This window comes from Ursus americanus, chromosome 29 (assembly GCF_024610735.1).
Source record: "Ursus americanus isolate L20-20 chromosome 29, mUrsAme1.1.p, whole genome shotgun sequence".
Classification (NCBI taxonomy): domain Eukaryota; kingdom Metazoa; phylum Chordata; class Mammalia; order Carnivora; family Ursidae; genus Ursus; species Ursus americanus.
The window spans coordinates 21130515-21146508 of NC_142155.1; the positions used below are offsets into that span (position 1 = coordinate 21130515).

Genomic DNA, 15994 nt, shown 5'->3' on the forward strand with positions numbered 1-15994 from the left:
GAGGGGCATTGAGTGTTTAGACCAGGTGGTCAGGGAAGGCTTTTGTGATGAAATTTTATTTGTATAAAGCCCTAAAAGAAGACAGAACACAAGTCTTTTACTTTTTAAAATCTGTCTTATTTATTACTTAGGAAGAGAAAGAAGAACTTTTGCAGTATAAAAGCACCGTAGCAAGCCTGATGGGGAGAGCCAAAACAATAATTCAGCTGAAGCCAAGGAATCCTGACTGTCCACTCAAAACTTCTCTTCCGATCAAAGCTATCTGTGACTACAGACAAATTGAGGTATTCTAGAAACAGACCGGTTTCTGGCAGTATTCTTATCTTTTAAACATGAGGTGATATTGCTGACCAGTGGTAAAGTTTTCCACCTCAAAAAAACAAAACAAAACAAAATCCCGTGATTGGGTATGGTAAAGCATTAGTCAACAGTGATCTCATTTGGTTATTCTTTTCTTCATTTAAAACCAGATAACCATTTACAAAGATGATGAGTGTGTTTTGGCCAACAACTCTCATCGAGCTAAGTGGAAGGTCATTAGCCCTACTGGGAATGAGGCAATGGTCCCATCTGTGTGTTTCACAGTTCCTCCACCGAACAAAGAAGCCGTTGACTTTGCAAACAGGTTTGTACGCATTCACTAAACACATAGAGATGGGTCCAGAGGCTCTCTGAAGTTTAAAGAAACAATCAATACTTTGTCAAGGCCCCTAGGATCAGAAGGATCTAGAACTAGTAAACATGGGATAGTTTGCAAACAGGAAGAAAAATTACAGCATGTTTTCAGAGGGAGCGAAAAGGCTTAATCAAGTATTTGGTTTGTTTGCTTTTTTCATGTATTTCAGAATTGAGCAACAGTATCAGAATGTCCTGACTCTTTGGCATGAGTCTCACATAAACATGAAGAGTGTAGTGTCCTGGCATTATCTCATCAATGAAATTGACAGAATTCGAGCAAGCAATGTGGCTTCAGTAAGTAGGAATCTGCACATCAGCCTCATCTGTCCAAAAATATGGGGCACATTATCGTGAGGGATGGAGTTTGTATTTGTTCCAGAATAGGATGGAGTCCAGCAGATCCATGCTAATATTCATCTGTTTAATAAGTATTTGTTACCTACCTGCTATGTACAGGGCACTTTCTAAGAATGAGGGAAATCTGGAGATCACATATTTCATTCAGTGCTTATTACATTTTGGTAGGGAGGCAGGATATAGTGTTTGGACTTATAGGGTAGATGTAGTTTGATTTCATTTTTTGATGTTTTATAGCCTCGTATTTCCTTATCTATTAAAACTCGTAATTGTTAATAAAAAATAACGTTAATTTCACGTGGTTCTTCTATTTATGACTATTGCTATGAACTGACATACCCCAGAAGACCCTAACTTAAGATCTGGCCCATTTACTGTTAGTACCATAATCGCTTGCTTACATGGATTATTGATCTTCTTTAGATAAAGACAATGTTACCTGGTGAACATCAGCAAGTTCTCAGTAACCTACAATCTCGTTTTGAAGATTTCCTGGAAGATAGCCAGGAATCCCAAGTATTTTCGGGCTCAGATATAACACAACTGGAGAAGGAGGTCAATGTATGTAAGCAGTATTATCAAGAACTTCTTAAATCAGCAGAAAGAGGTAAATCATAGGAACCCTTGTATTTTTTCCCCATAGGTGTTTAGTCTAGGCTCTTTTCTGCTCAGTGGGAATCGATCTTCATTGTGTTATGTCACTCGGCCTATGATAGGTGGCCACAGGTGCTGGAACGTTAAAAGCATTTGTGAGGTAGGAAGAAGCAAGGAGGGATTCATTTATTTCTAAATGATCAATTAATAAAAAGATGCCTAAATAATGTGACAAGTGGTGAATTCTCAATACATCTGGTTTTCAACATTTTCAGTGTCTTGTAATGTAATGTTCAGAATGATCCTTTAGCTTTCGGAAAGATTCAGTTATTTTTCCATGTACCAAACCTGGATTTTTTTTTAAAACACACTTGATTTTTTAGAGTGGTTTTAGATTCATAGCAAAATTGAGAGGAAGGTACAGAGATTTCCTATGACCAAACCTGGATTTTATACAGAGGTTAAAGGACAAGATTTTGTCTAGTTAACTTTTTTTTTTTTTTTAAAGATTTTATTTATTTATTTAACAGAGAGAGACAGCCAGCGAGAGAGGGAACACAAGCAGGGGGGGTGGGAGAGAAAGAAGCAGGCTCCCAGTGGAAGAGCCTGACGTGGGGCTCGATCCCAGAACTCCGGGATCACGCCCTGAGCCGAAGGCAGACGCTTAACGACTGAGCCACCCAGGCGCCCCTGTCTAGTTAACTTTTATTAAATATAAAGTTTATTCTGGACTCTTTTGATATTACTTAGAGACAAAAAACTTTATTAGTATTCTGTTTAAAAAGATTTTAAATATCAACAAATTCTTTACCTACATTTCATTTTTAAGTACTTTTTTTAATTTTAAAGATTAAGCTGCAGCTAATGTAATTCAGATTTTTGTGAACATAAAACAGCATAATATGTTACTTTCCTTGGACATCCTAAATCAGAAATTGGCACTTAGAATAGCATTAGGGAAATTTTATTAACTGTTCATAAATTGTAAGGTCGACTCTTTTAAGGTTCATGTCCTTAGGGTGGGATTGTGATGACGACAGGTAGCCTTAGTTTGACCAGCAACATCCAGAAGACAGAAAACAAAGTGTTTTCTAAACATTATATTTACTTTCACAGAGGAACAAGAGGAATCCGTGTATAATCTCTACATCTCTGAAGTTCGAAACATCAGACTTCGATTAGAGAGTTGTGAAGATCGTTTGATTAGGCAGATCCGCACTCCGCTGGAAAGAGATGATTTGCATGAAAGTGTGTTCAGAATCACGGAGCAGGAGGTGAGACTTGTAAATGTGTTGGGACAGAATTCACTGAAGGTAAATTACTGTCTCAGTAACTTTCATTGTTAACTCCAGTGCCTTCTCATGTGCTCAGCTTTGCCCACTCGTCACTTTGTGAATTCTAATTATGTATTTATTGCTTATGAACTAGAATTCTCTAATTCAGTTCTACCTTTGACTCAGGTAAACGCAGAAACTTGCACCCTCTGACCCCCTATGATGGAGGCTCTTGGGGTTTCTCATAGTGAAAGCCATTACATGTTTGTTGATCACCTGCTGAATGCAGAAACACTAAGTTAGATGTTTGTGCCTGAGGAGATAGGCAGTAAAGAAATTACTGATTATAAAACTTGAAAACCGTGGCTTAGTTTCCTTGATAAAGAAAAAGTAAAGAATACTTAGCTTTTTAAGTCAGTGATTATAATGTAAATTGTGTTTTTAAACTGTCTTAAGAACAATGCCCCATCTAGAGTGATAGCCTAATACTTATGTTTATTCTTTATTTTACAGAAACTAAAGAAAGAACTGGAGCGACTTAAAGATGACTTGGGAACAATCACAAATAAATGTGAAGAATTTTTCAGTCAAGCAGCAACCTCTGCATCAGTTCCCACCTTACGATCTGAGCTCGGTGTGGTCATTCAGAACATGAACCAAGTCTATTCTATGTCTTCTACTTACATAGAGAAGTATGTATAACCTCTGTCGTACTATAAATTTGCTTCATACAACTGTCATATTTGTGTGTATATATAAATATATATGTGTGTGCTGTTCATTTAAAAACACAAAAATGAATGTAAATATTCCCTTTTTTGTCTTAATAACAAATGTGTTAATTATTTCCATGAAGTTATTATGCTTCATGCTGAAAGGAAGTGGGCCTCAGAGATTAGGGCGTCTGTATGATTTTCCCACGTTTTGCCTATGGTTTTAGTCCCTTAGCAGTTGTAGCCTGGAGGATTTTCCTCTCAAGCTTGGTGTAAATAAGGGCTGAAAGAAGACCACCTTACCCTAGAATCTCTTGAAGAATACCACCTGCGGGGCAGGGGGTGGATTGGAGCAAACGCCCTCCGTTAAGAGAGTTAGCTGAATGTTAATCTCATAGCAAATGTATCGGTGTTCCAAGACGAAGAACGTGCTATATTGTGCGTTGTAATGGTGCTTCATGACTGCATTATTGGAAAATAAGCATTTACTAATAGTAGGCTATTGTTGCATTCTCTTTTTTAGATTGAAAACTGTTAATCTGGTGTTGAAAAACACTCAGGCAGCAGAAGCCCTTGTAAAGCTCTATGAAACTAAACTGTGTGAAGAAGAAGCAGTTATAGCTGACAAGAATAATATCGAGAACCTGATAAGTACTTTAAAGGTATGTACCTTTTGGTACATATGGCTGTTTGCTAAGATGGTACTCTAAAAGTATTCTCTAGCAGGTAGATCTTCAAGCATCAACTAGTAAATAACTTAAGTTGAATACATTTATATTCATTTCATTTCATGTCTCTACATAACCATAGCGTAGTGTAAATAAGTCATTTTTAGTTTGAGGAGAGTTCTTCTCATTTGAAATTTGCATCTTTTTGTGATAATAGCTTTTTATAATCAATTCATGTCAGCAAAAGGAGTTGAAGCTAAAAATTAAATTATTTTTAATGGATTCTCTTGCTGAAAGAGGTAGTTATTTTAAGACATCAAGGAGGTAAGTAGAGGAGTTAATTCAGGAAAGGAAAAAGACTGGTAGTTGTATTCATCTGTATTGATCTTTCTATGTATAAAGCATTGAGTATGAAATTCTTGCAAAGTAGTTGTGACAAATGATCTCATTGATTTTTAATGCATGTATTCATTTTTAAACAATGAGATTAGTAGATGTTTAAGAAATAGGCAATTAAAAACACTTACAGAGGTAGCAAACTTGCTCGTGCAATATATTTTTATTGATATGCAAATTTTATTAGGCTGAACTTAATAAAATAGTTTTTTTTTAGATCAGAGTGCAGTCAAATATTGACAGTTTCATATGGCTTGTGTAACATATCATTTTTGTATATGAAAAATAGTCTTTCCTTTATCTGATTTTATATCAGTCATTTGCAAATAATTTGTAAAACTAGATCATGTGTTTACATAGTGAGTGGTTGACACATTTTTATAACTTTCACTAATTAATGTATTTTAGCAATGGAGATCTGAAGTAGATGAAAAGAGAGAGGTATTCCATGCATTAGAGGATGAGTTGCAGAAAGCTAAAGCCATCAGTGATGAAATGTTTAAAGCGTATAAAGAACGGGACCTTGATTTTGACTGGCACAAAGAAAAAGCAGATCAATTAGTTGAAAGGTGGCAAAATATTCATGTTCAGATTGACAACAGGTTAGTATCCTTCTTTTGTTCAGTTTCAGCACAGATTTAATATTTATCCTTGTGTTCTAGGTAATATCTAAACTTACTAGGTTTTTTTAAAACTTCTGTAGACAGTTACTTTCATATAGTTACCTTCCATATATAGTTAATTTTGTTAATTGCAAGAGCTCTACCTAATTATATTTCTTTCTGATATGGTGGACTTTAGCAAGATAGTTAACTTCAAAATAAATGTTTTTCAACTCTGTGTTCTTAGAACTGTTGATATAGTCTGGCATTTGTATAGTAAGTCTACTTGCCTTTTCTGAAGGAAATTATGACCAATTTACAACATTCAACTAACCAAGATTTAGTAAGAGCATGGAGCACGTGTTTGAGAGGGCTGTGTGGAGCAGTCTGTCCTAGACCTAAGAAGCGTGAAGCAATTGAAATGGCCTGATGTTCGTTTTAATTGAGTATACAAGAAAGTTGAAATCATTTACCCAGTGACTGAAATAGAAAAGTAAAAGGATATGGGATGTTTTTAGGGCTCATCCTAAATGATATGGAATAGTGTCCTTTCTCATTCATTTTAAGGTTCATATTGATGCAAATAAAATGCTTTTATAACATAGTGCCATTCTTGAGAAGTAAAATTATGTTTAGATATATGTTATTAAGTCTCTGTAAAATACGTGTTATGTAGGTTTAATGTAGTGGTTTTAAAATCACAGAAACTGAGGTATTTTTATGTAATCACAGTTCCAGGAAGTACTGAGTCCACATTGGACCATCCATTGAACTACGTTGTCTTTATTTCAAAAGTGAACTGCCATTTGATGCAAGCTTTGGGCATTTGAAACATGCTGATTGATCATAATTATAGTGAAGTTTACAATTTTCCTGACTTTTAGCTTTAGCCTGTTAGGCCTGAACCTACAATAATCAGTATCACTAAGTTGCACAACTCCAGGAGCAGAATATTTATATTCCATCTCAGCCAGTATGGAGTGCCCTTGGAGATAGGCCTCAGGGCACCGTAGCCTTGAATTCTTAACATAGTCCCCTGTTGTTACACTTAGTGCATTGCAGTACCGTTATTTCCTCTCTCCTCTCTATACCTTCCATCCTCTTAATGGATACTGTTGGAAACTATGACTCTCTTGTTTTTATTCTCTTAGGTTACGGGACTTAGAAGGCATTGGCAAATCACTGAAGTACTACAGAGATACCTATCACCCTTTAGATGATTGGATTCAGCAAGTTGAAACTACCCAGAGAAAGATTCAGGAAAATCAGCCTGAAAATAGTAAAACTCTAGCTACACAGTTGAATCAGCAGAAGGTATGTAAAAACAGTTTCTTACACTAAGGTTTTGTCTGCATGTGGTCAGTCATCACCCTTCTCTTCCTTTACCTTTTTAAAAGAAAAAGTCAGCAACTATTTGGAGGAAGGTAAGGAGTAAATTGTAAATATTAAAATCCTGTAATCCAAACCTACATACATCATGTACTTTGATTTCTTGGAAGTAATTTTTGAAAGTATAAGGAATAAGAAAATAGCATGTTGGGACAGTGTTCAGATTTCTAATGGTCATTTAATCCTAAGTATGGAAATCTCTTTAGTACTTTGCTGGCCACAATAGTTTTGCAGGATCTGAAATAAATAAAAATGGCTAGTGGTAGAAAATTAAACAACCACCTTTGACAGAGAATTGAATTCTTTGAGATTTTTAATTCCATCTTGAGGGGACAGTAGAGTCTAGTTTTGCTTTGATCAAAATGAGGGCCTTCAAATCTACTTTTGGATAATTCCTGCGGAGTTTAGTTAATTTCTACATTGGAAGCCCCTTGAAGCTGTGTCACTTATGTGGCTTAATCTAGAAGTTTGTCATTTGCCTTATTTACATATTAAGTGCAAAGGGCTAAGGAGCTTTACCGAAAGGGCGTGGCTGTTTCTTAGTTCCTGAGTATCTTAAGTGGTTAAAGACCATAGAGTTCCTTGTTCTTTTTCTTCTAAATTCTATGTGTTTGTAGATGCTGGTGTCCGAAATAGAAATGAAACAGAGCAAAATGGATGAGTGTCAAAAATATGCAGAACAGTACTCAACTACTGTGAAGGTAAGAAGATACAGTTACTTCCATCAAATTTAATATTCAGGTATGTGATTCAACAATATACTTATAAAAAAGAAGTGTCTGCAACTCACTTCACTCTGTAAATAGTGAAAACAGAGAATCTTCATTGGAGCCCTGTGACACTTATCTAATAATTCTCTGTGACATGTGAGTCACCTGTCAGCCTCTGCTTCATTCATCCTCTCTCCGTCACACACATGTGCAGCTGCACACACGTCAGAATAGATGCGTAGCTCTGAAATTGGTTTCTTAGCACTTTGTGCTGCTTGTGTATCTCTCTCTCTCTCTCTCTTTAATGTTGGTAGAGTATTCCCTGAAAGAACTTGACTTTCTTAGGAGACAGTTCATGCGTTTGAAGTTGTTGCCAGTGCCTGGGCCTTCGCCATCCAGAGCTACAGTGCCATTGCCTAGCCAGGGGAAAGGGAGGCTGACTATTACTAGCATATTGTAACTAAATGTTTCCATGAGCTTCTAAAGAGACTTAAGAAACTTTTCTGACCACCCTAAATGTTTCTGATTTTTATTACCACGTTGGAAATATCTCAGGATTAGATAGATTCCTAAGAATGTAGTTTTGCAGCAATTTTTAAAAGTTACTTAGTGAAATCAGGTTCAATATCTATGCATTGAGTCACTGTAGAATGAAGCATTAATGCTTTGCTTTAATTAATGTAATCTTATTGACTCCATTATACAGGACTATGAATTACAAACAATGACCTACCGGGCCATGGTAGATTCACAGCAGAAGTCTCCAGTGAAACGCCGAAGAATGCAGAGCTCAGCAGATCTCATTATTCAAGAGGTAGTAAAAGTACAAGAGAGAGGGGAGGGGATATAAAAGAGAGGAACAGTACCTAAAATATTATATTTCTGTATTTGTATTGTGGTATAATACACATAATAGAAAATGTACCATTTTAACCATTTTTAAGTGTACAGTTCAGTGGCGCTCGGTACCTTCACAGTGTTGTGCAAACCTGACTACGGTCCATTTCCAGAACTTTCTTCCTTGTCCCAAAAAAAGAAGCCCTTACCTAAACAGTGCATTTTATTAAGGGTTGTAAAAGAATCCTTGGGAAAGCTTTATTCAAGATTAATTATTAACTGCAGACAGTAGCAAATGTACTTTGTAATTAAATTTAGAGAACTGTCATTGAGTATGGTTTGCACAGCAGTAATAAGCCCATTCCTATCTACTTACTATTACTGGGTGATTGTGTATTTTACCATCAAAAAGGCTAGTTAATGTTACAATTATTAATCAACGTTCATTAAACTCATTTAGAGTCACTGGAGATTATGTTTTTATTGTTTATTTCATTATTCACAGTTCATGGACCTAAGGACCCGATATACTGCTCTGGTCACCCTCATGACACAATATATTAAATTTGCTGGTGATTCATTAAAGAGGCTGGAAGAGGAGGAGGTAACGGTTAACTATGAACAGCTAACTTAAAGGGAGCTACAATATGTTTGGCAAAACAAAAAAAGTTTTCACGACAAAAATTTACATAGTTGATAAGTTATTATTTAATTAGACCATTACAGTGAAAAAGAGGAGAGGCCTAGGATTTTTCAGTTTGTTTTTGCTTCTCTCCAACAGGAAAACACTGTTTATTTTCACTTTAAGATGCTAATATTATTAGAGTTAATGTCTGAAATGGTTCTATTGGAATTATGAAATGTTGGCAGGATTTTTTTTTTTTTTCAGTTTCCTTGTATTTGAGAAATGTACTTCTTTGAGTAGTATAATTACTATTATTAAGATGTCTACAGAAATACTACTTAAACATGTTGGTTTTATACACTTTAAAGTAATTTACATTTTCAAGGATTTAAAATATAAGAGCCATTAATTTAGAAGAAGCGGGTTTTTGTACAAAATGATACTACTTTTTAAGAATTGTGGAGTTTTTGTTTTATTTTTATTGTTCTCCAAAAAGTATGCTGTGTGGTAAAAGACTAAGTACCATTGTAATTTGGAGAATTTCTGTGCTTTGATTCTACATTTAAAAAATATATTCAGAAATAGAGTAAGGCGTTATTTATGAAAATATATTGTCATAAAAGGCTGTTGTATCTAATTTTGAAGAGATTATACTATGCTTTATTATCTTGATATGCTTTCTATTCCTAACCTCAGAACAGACAAAAATAGTAGACAGAAAGCCAAAATAAGTAATTTGTGAGACATTAGCCATTTTAAATTAGACTGTTGTTGAACTCCTGAAGATGATTATACTTAGTGTAACTTCATATAACGAGAGAACCAAAACGGTAGTAGATGTCTAATAGATGTCACTCTCTTATTTTCTACTTGAGTCAACTATTTTAGTCTGTTCAGAGTTAACAGTTTTCTGCAACTAAATCACTAACAAAGCTAATTCCAAGTCTTTATAACTAGATTCCTTTGTGCTTAGAAAGGAGAACCAGAGTATCTGTGACCATTCAAATAATTGGTATACATCTTTCACCTGTAAAAGAACATCTATAATTTTTTTACATTTTTAGTTTTTGAGAGATATGATTCCAGTTAAAATGATATGTAGATCTTTTAAATTATATGTTTAGTATATATTTTCAGTTGTATATTTAGTTAAATATAAGTCCCTTTCTTATAGTATATATCTGATTGCACATACATGAGCTGCTTCCTCAGTTTATCTGATGAGGTAGAATACTAGAAGTTGATAGAACCAAGAGATTTTGCAAAAAGCCTGATATATATACAAATTATGCTTATCATCCTTTGAAATGTAAAAGATTCATACTGAATTGAAAGTCAAAACAATATAGATTATGGAAGACCATGCAGAGACTGTAACTTAAAATAGATAAAAAAAAAAACATTGCTAATAAAAAATTCACCACCAAAAGATCATGTTAATGGAATGTCTCATAAAAAGATATGTAGCTCAGTTTTTAGACTGGAGAGTGGTATTTCTGAAACTGAGTCTGGAAAGACTTACATTGGAAATCTTGGTCTGAGAGCAGAATTTTTGTATGATAAATGTAAAATCAAAGAGGGTTACAAGTTAATTTCACAAGAGGAAATCGAATTAGAGAAATGTTAGTAGAGTATCCATATGGCTGTTAGATGGATAAAGAGATTTTCTAATCTGTGTTGAGAGAAAGGTACATCAAATATTAATTGATGAGATTAAAGGACAGGATGTTTCCTTGGGGAACATTTAGAGAAAACTTGAGGAGGTTATTTTTATATGAGTAAGTTTGAGATCTAAGAGAAAGCAAATCAGCAATAGGATTAAATTATTTCTAGTAATTTGTGTAGTATTTGCTAAAAAATTCAGAGTTATCTAGACAGTGTGAGATTATTAACAATCACTAAAATGACTGTAATTAAGGTACTGAGGGTTCAATAACAAAAATTTTTTTTCTGAGAGAATTTTCAGTTTTCTAACCTCAGAACATGACAGAGAAAAAAGAGGGCTCAAAACCTCTTAGTGGCAGCTAAGTTTTAAAGGAGTTTTGATAAGCAATTGAGAAAGAACCAATTAGAAATTATCTTAAAAAATACTGAAAATTTAATATTTAAGTAGATAAAATGCTTCAGTGTCCCTAGGAGTTCACCCTGATAACAAAATAAAATAGAACACAAATTATTACAGGTTGTGATGAGATTTGTTTTTATATGAATTCTTATTATGGAAAACGATATTTAGGTTAGAAAAGGAAACAACTGAAATTCTTATTGAAATTATTGGGGATCAAAAAATTAGAAGAGACAAAGTAAGATATATAGTCTATAATGTAAAATAAATTCTTGAAATTCACCAAAGCCTCACAATGAAAAAAATTTGCTATCTAGAATAATTTCTCTATTCCTGTTTAAATGTTTCTAATTATGATGATTTAGAATTGGTGATACGAAACTAATAATCTTACAGTATTAATAAAGAGAAGTTAAGTTGGCATTCTCTACTAGCCCTGATCATGTAGTCCTAGAGTCAATGCAGAGTGTCCTCCTCCCAGCTGAGATCGATTTTCTATCAGTTGAAAACAAATTTTCTTATTTTTTATTCTGTACATTGGCTTTGATTCCCTAAGTATATTTTTAATGACATATTCGTTTAACAAATATCTTCATATTTATGGAGTATCTAAAGGTACTTGTCAAGGTGGATTCATATGAGGCATGTCATTAACAACAAGAACAACAACAAAATCTGTGAGTATATGAAGCACATCTTTTCTAAAGCCCCCAGGGACTGTAGCTGCCTTTGCATTAGCAACTCTGATTATTATAATTGTCATAATATGGCAAGTATAAACAAATAAGGATTTCAAGTTTAGAAATTACACGGTTTTATATAATTTTCCTCCTTCCCCATGCAAAATATTATTTTTTGATTTGACTCTTTAAAGCGGTACCAAAGTTCTGTATTTTGTTTCTTTAACCATGAAACAGGGAGATATAAATATTTTATTTTTATATTTTATTTATTTATTTATTTATTTATTCATTCATTCATTCATTCATTCATTCATTCGACAGAGATAGAGACAGCCAGCGAGAGAGGGAACACAAGCAGGGGGAGTGGGAGAGGAAGAAGCAGGCTCATAGCGGAAGAGCCTGATGTGGGGCTCGATCCCATAACGCCAGGATCACGCCCTGAGCCGAAGGCAGACGCTCAACCGTTGCGCCACCCAGGCACCCTATTTTTATATATTTTTTAAAGATTTGTTTGTTTTAGAGAGAGAGAGTGAACATGAGTGGGAGGGGCAGAGGGAGAGGGAGAATCCCAAGCAGACTCCCCACTGAGCACCCAGCCGGAAGCAGGGCTTGATCCCACCACCCTGAGATCATGACCTGAGCTGCAACCAAGAGTCGTTTGCTTAACCGACTGTGCCACTGAGGGTCCCCCTCCTTTTTAAAGATTTATTTGTTTATCTTAGAGAGAGATAAGTATCATTTTAAATTTCCATTGAGCCAGTTCTTGAAAACTGAGTTTTTAAGTGTCATTCAGTTCCTATATGTTCTTAGCTTGTACGACTGAGTTGTGTGTGAAAGCAGAAAGGGCGCTGCTGTGAGTTTTATTTTCCACTTTGTCATTTACCCACTGTGTGAATTTTTAAAACTATTTGACCTCTCTGCACCTCAGTCTCTTCATCTGTAAAAGGTTGTGGTCATGCTGTATGTTTTGTAAGGTCCCTCCTTTCTTGCTGTCAGATCTTGAGCTAGCTAATTTTTAAAACAAAATTATTACTGAGAGACAAAAAAAAAAAAGGTTGTTCGGTTTAGCAAACCTGACATGAAGGGTTTTTTTTTGTCTTCTCCCATTGCTGACTTTCTGAGGCTTCCATTCTGAAGAAGGTGCTGGTGTTGGTGCTGGTGACATTGACGGTGCTGGTGATGGTGACAGTGATCGTGCTTGTTCTACCTTTGCTTTCACTTGTTTTTATAAGCAATTTTATGAGTATCGCTTCAGGTTTTGTGAGATAAATTTGAACAGAACAGGTTTGACACTTGTAAACGTCTCTTGTAGATTAAAAGGTGTAAGGAGACTTCTGAACATGGGGCGTATTCAGATCTGCTTCGGCGTCAGAAGGCAACAATGATTGAGAATAGCAAACTTACGGGGAAAATCAGTGAGTTGGAGAAAATGGTGGCTGAACTAAAGAAACAAAAGTCCCGCGTAGAGGAAGAACTTCCAAAGGTCAAGGAGGCTGCGGAAAATGAACTGAGAAAGCAGCAGAGAAACGTAGAAGACATCGCTCTGCAGAAAATCAGGGCGGAGAGCGAAGCGAAGCAGTACCGCAGGGAGCTGGAGGCCATTGTGAGGGAGAAGGAGGCTGCAGAGCGGGAGCTGGAGCGGGTGAGGAAGCTCACATCGGAGGCTGAGGCCAAAAGAGCGGCGGTGGAAGAAAACCTCCTGAACTTCCAGAGCCAGTTGGAGGAGAACACCTTCACAAGAAGAACCCTGGAAGATCATCTGAAAAGAAAAGATTCCAGTCTCAATGACTTGGAGCAACAAAAAAACCAGTTAATGGAAGAATTAAAAAGAAAGAGGGACAACGAGGAGGAACTCTTGAAGCTGATAAAGCAGATGGAAAAAGACCTGACGTTTCAAAAACAGATAGCAGAGGAACAATTGAAGGAAAAGCAGAAGATCGAACTGGAAGCAAGAAGAAGAATAACTGAAATTCAGTATTCGTGTAGAGAAAGTACGTTGCCCCAGGCTACGTCATACAGAGGCGTCGTAGGTCTTCAGAAGGAGCAGGACAAACAGAAAACAGAAGAACTCAAGCAGCAGGTCGATGAGCTAACGGTCGCCAATAGAAAGGCTGAAAAAGACATGAGAGAACTGAAGTATGAACTTAATGCCCTTCAGCTTGAAAAAACTTCATCTGAGGAAAAGGCTCGTTTGCTAAAAGAAAAACTGGATGAAACCAACAATACGCTGAGGTGCCTTAAGTTAGAGTTGGAAAGGAAGGATCAGGTTGGGGAAGGGTATTCCCAGCAGCTCAGAGAACTGGGTAGGCAGCTGAACCAAACCACAGACAAAGCTGAGGAGGTCATGCAAGAAGCTAATGACCTGAGGAAAATAAAGCACAATTATGAGGTAGAATTAGAGTCTCTTCAACAGGAAAAAGGGAAACTGCAAAGAGAAGTAGACAGGATCACTAGGACCCATGCTATAGCTGAGAGGAATATTCAGCATTTAAATTCACAAGTGAATTCTTTCCAGGCCGATAAGGAATCCTCTAATGAAAGAATACGATTCTGCCAGAGAAAGTCAGATCATCTCAAAGAACAATTCGAGAAGAGCCATGCACAATTGCTTCAAAATATTAAAGCTGAAAAAGAAAATAATGATAAAATCCAGAAGCTTAATGAAGAATTGAAGAAAAGTAATGAGTGTGCAGAAATGCTAAAACAAAAAGTAGATGAGCTTACGAGGCAGAATAATGAAACCAAGTTAATGATGCAGAGAATTCAGACAGAATCTGCGAACGTGGTTTTGGAGAAACAAGCTATCCAGCAAAGATGCGAAGCCCTGAAAATTCAGGCAGATGGTTTTAAAGATCAGCTACGCAACACCAACGAACACTTGCACAAACAAACAAAAACGGAACAGGATTTCCATAGAAAAATTAAATGCCTAGAGGAAGACCTGGCCAAAAGTCAAAATTTAGTCAGTGAGTTTAAGCAGAAGTGTGACCAGCAGAACGTTATCATCCAGAACACTGAGAAAGAGGTTAGAAGTCTGAGTGCAGAGCTGAGCGCCTCCAAGGAGGAGAAGCGACTAGGGGAGCAGAAGGTACAGCTGCAGCAGGCTCAGGTCCAAGAGTTAAATAACAGGTTGAAAAAAGTGCAAGACGAGCTGCACTTAAAGACCATAGAGGAGCAGATGACCCACAGAAAGATGGTTCTGTTTCAGGAGGAATCGGACAAGTTCAAACGCTCGGCAGAGGAGTTTCGGAAAAAGATGGAGAAGTTAATGGACTCCAAAGTTATCACTGAAAACGATATTTCAGGCATCAAACTTGACTTCGTGTCTCTTCAGCGAGAAAACTGCAGAGCTCAGGAGAACGCTAAGCTCTGTGAGACAAACATCAGAGAACTTGAAAGACAGCTGCAGCAGTATCGCGAGCAAATGCAGCAAGGGCAGAATGTGGAAGCAAATAATTACCAGAAATGTCGGAAACTGGAAAACGAGCTGGTAGCCCAGAAACGTGAAGTCGAGCGCCTGAAGCAAAAGATGGATCAACAGATAAAGGAACAGGAACATCAGTTAGTTTTGCTCCAGTGTGAAATCCAAAAAAGGAACCCGGCCAAAGACTGTCCCTTCAAACCAGAGTTTGAGATGGTAGTGAATGAGTGCCAGCACTCTGCAGACCTGCCCTCCAGGAACACAGGGCAGCTTCACCCAGCGGCCAGGTCTCCTCTGCTGAGATGGAATCAAGACCCACAGCAGGCGGAAGAAAAGTGGCAACATCGGGTTGTTGAACAAATACCAAAGGAAGTCCAGTTCTGGCCGTCAGGGGCTCCACTTGAGAAAGAGAAAGGCCAGCACGGTTACTCTGAGTATTTTTCTCAGACAAGCACCGAATTACAGATAACTTTTGATGAGACAAACCCTATTACAAAACTATCCGAAATCGAGAAGATAAGAGATCAAGCTCTGTACAATTGCAGGCCACCAGTTAGGTATCAAGATGACAAGTGTGAAATGGACCTGGCGAAGCTTCTGGCCCCCTCGGAGGTATACTCTGGATTCTGAGACTTTATCAGCTACCTTATGCCGCGTTTCCTCTCGTTTCCTTTCTCTGCTAAATTTTTTAACAGTGTTGAATGAGATTGGCTCTTTGTAGTTCTGGCAGAAAGTTATGCTATAGTTTTCTAGTGATTGGCTTGAATCTTTACTACAAATTATCGTTCTTTAATTTTTAAATGTCTGAGATTAAATACATACATGTAGTGGTTATATGGTTATATTTATGGTATTATATTCTGGAGAATTTTTTTTTTTTTTTTAAAGCTAGAAAAACCAAGCAGTTCACTTTAATTTCTAAAGTTTCTTTGGGCAAATTTCATCTCAAGTCTTTTTTAAATATACCTTTTTTTTTTTTTTA

General features: G+C 36.5%; 1 protein-coding gene across 25 annotated transcripts in view; it reads left to right on the top strand.

Annotated features, from left to right (window-relative positions):
• The window catches only part of DST (dystonin), a 452944-nt gene that overhangs the window by 295659 nt on the left and 141291 nt on the right, over positions 1–15994 (top strand). For 23 of the 25 annotated variants that reach the window (XM_087856988.1, XM_087856983.1, XM_087856986.1 and 20 more), the window contains 12 exons: positions 132–284; positions 471–625; positions 846–972; positions 1459–1642; positions 2746–2903; positions 3417–3595; positions 4140–4278; positions 5089–5282; positions 6434–6596; positions 7289–7372; positions 8088–8195; positions 8724–8822. In XM_087856988.1, coding sequence (XP_087713114.1) covers positions 132–284; positions 471–625; positions 846–972; positions 1459–1642; positions 2746–2903; positions 3417–3595; positions 4140–4278; positions 5089–5282; positions 6434–6596; positions 7289–7372; positions 8088–8195; positions 8724–8822 — 1743 coding nt within the window. Of the gene's footprint in view, positions 1–131; positions 285–470; positions 626–845; positions 973–1458; positions 1643–2745; positions 2904–3416; positions 3596–4139; positions 4279–5088; positions 5283–6433; positions 6597–7288; positions 7373–8087; positions 8196–8723; positions 8823–12903; positions 15625–15994 lie in introns of all 25 variants that reach the window. The other 2 variants (XM_087856995.1, XM_045802897.2) reach the window with 1 other exon arrangement.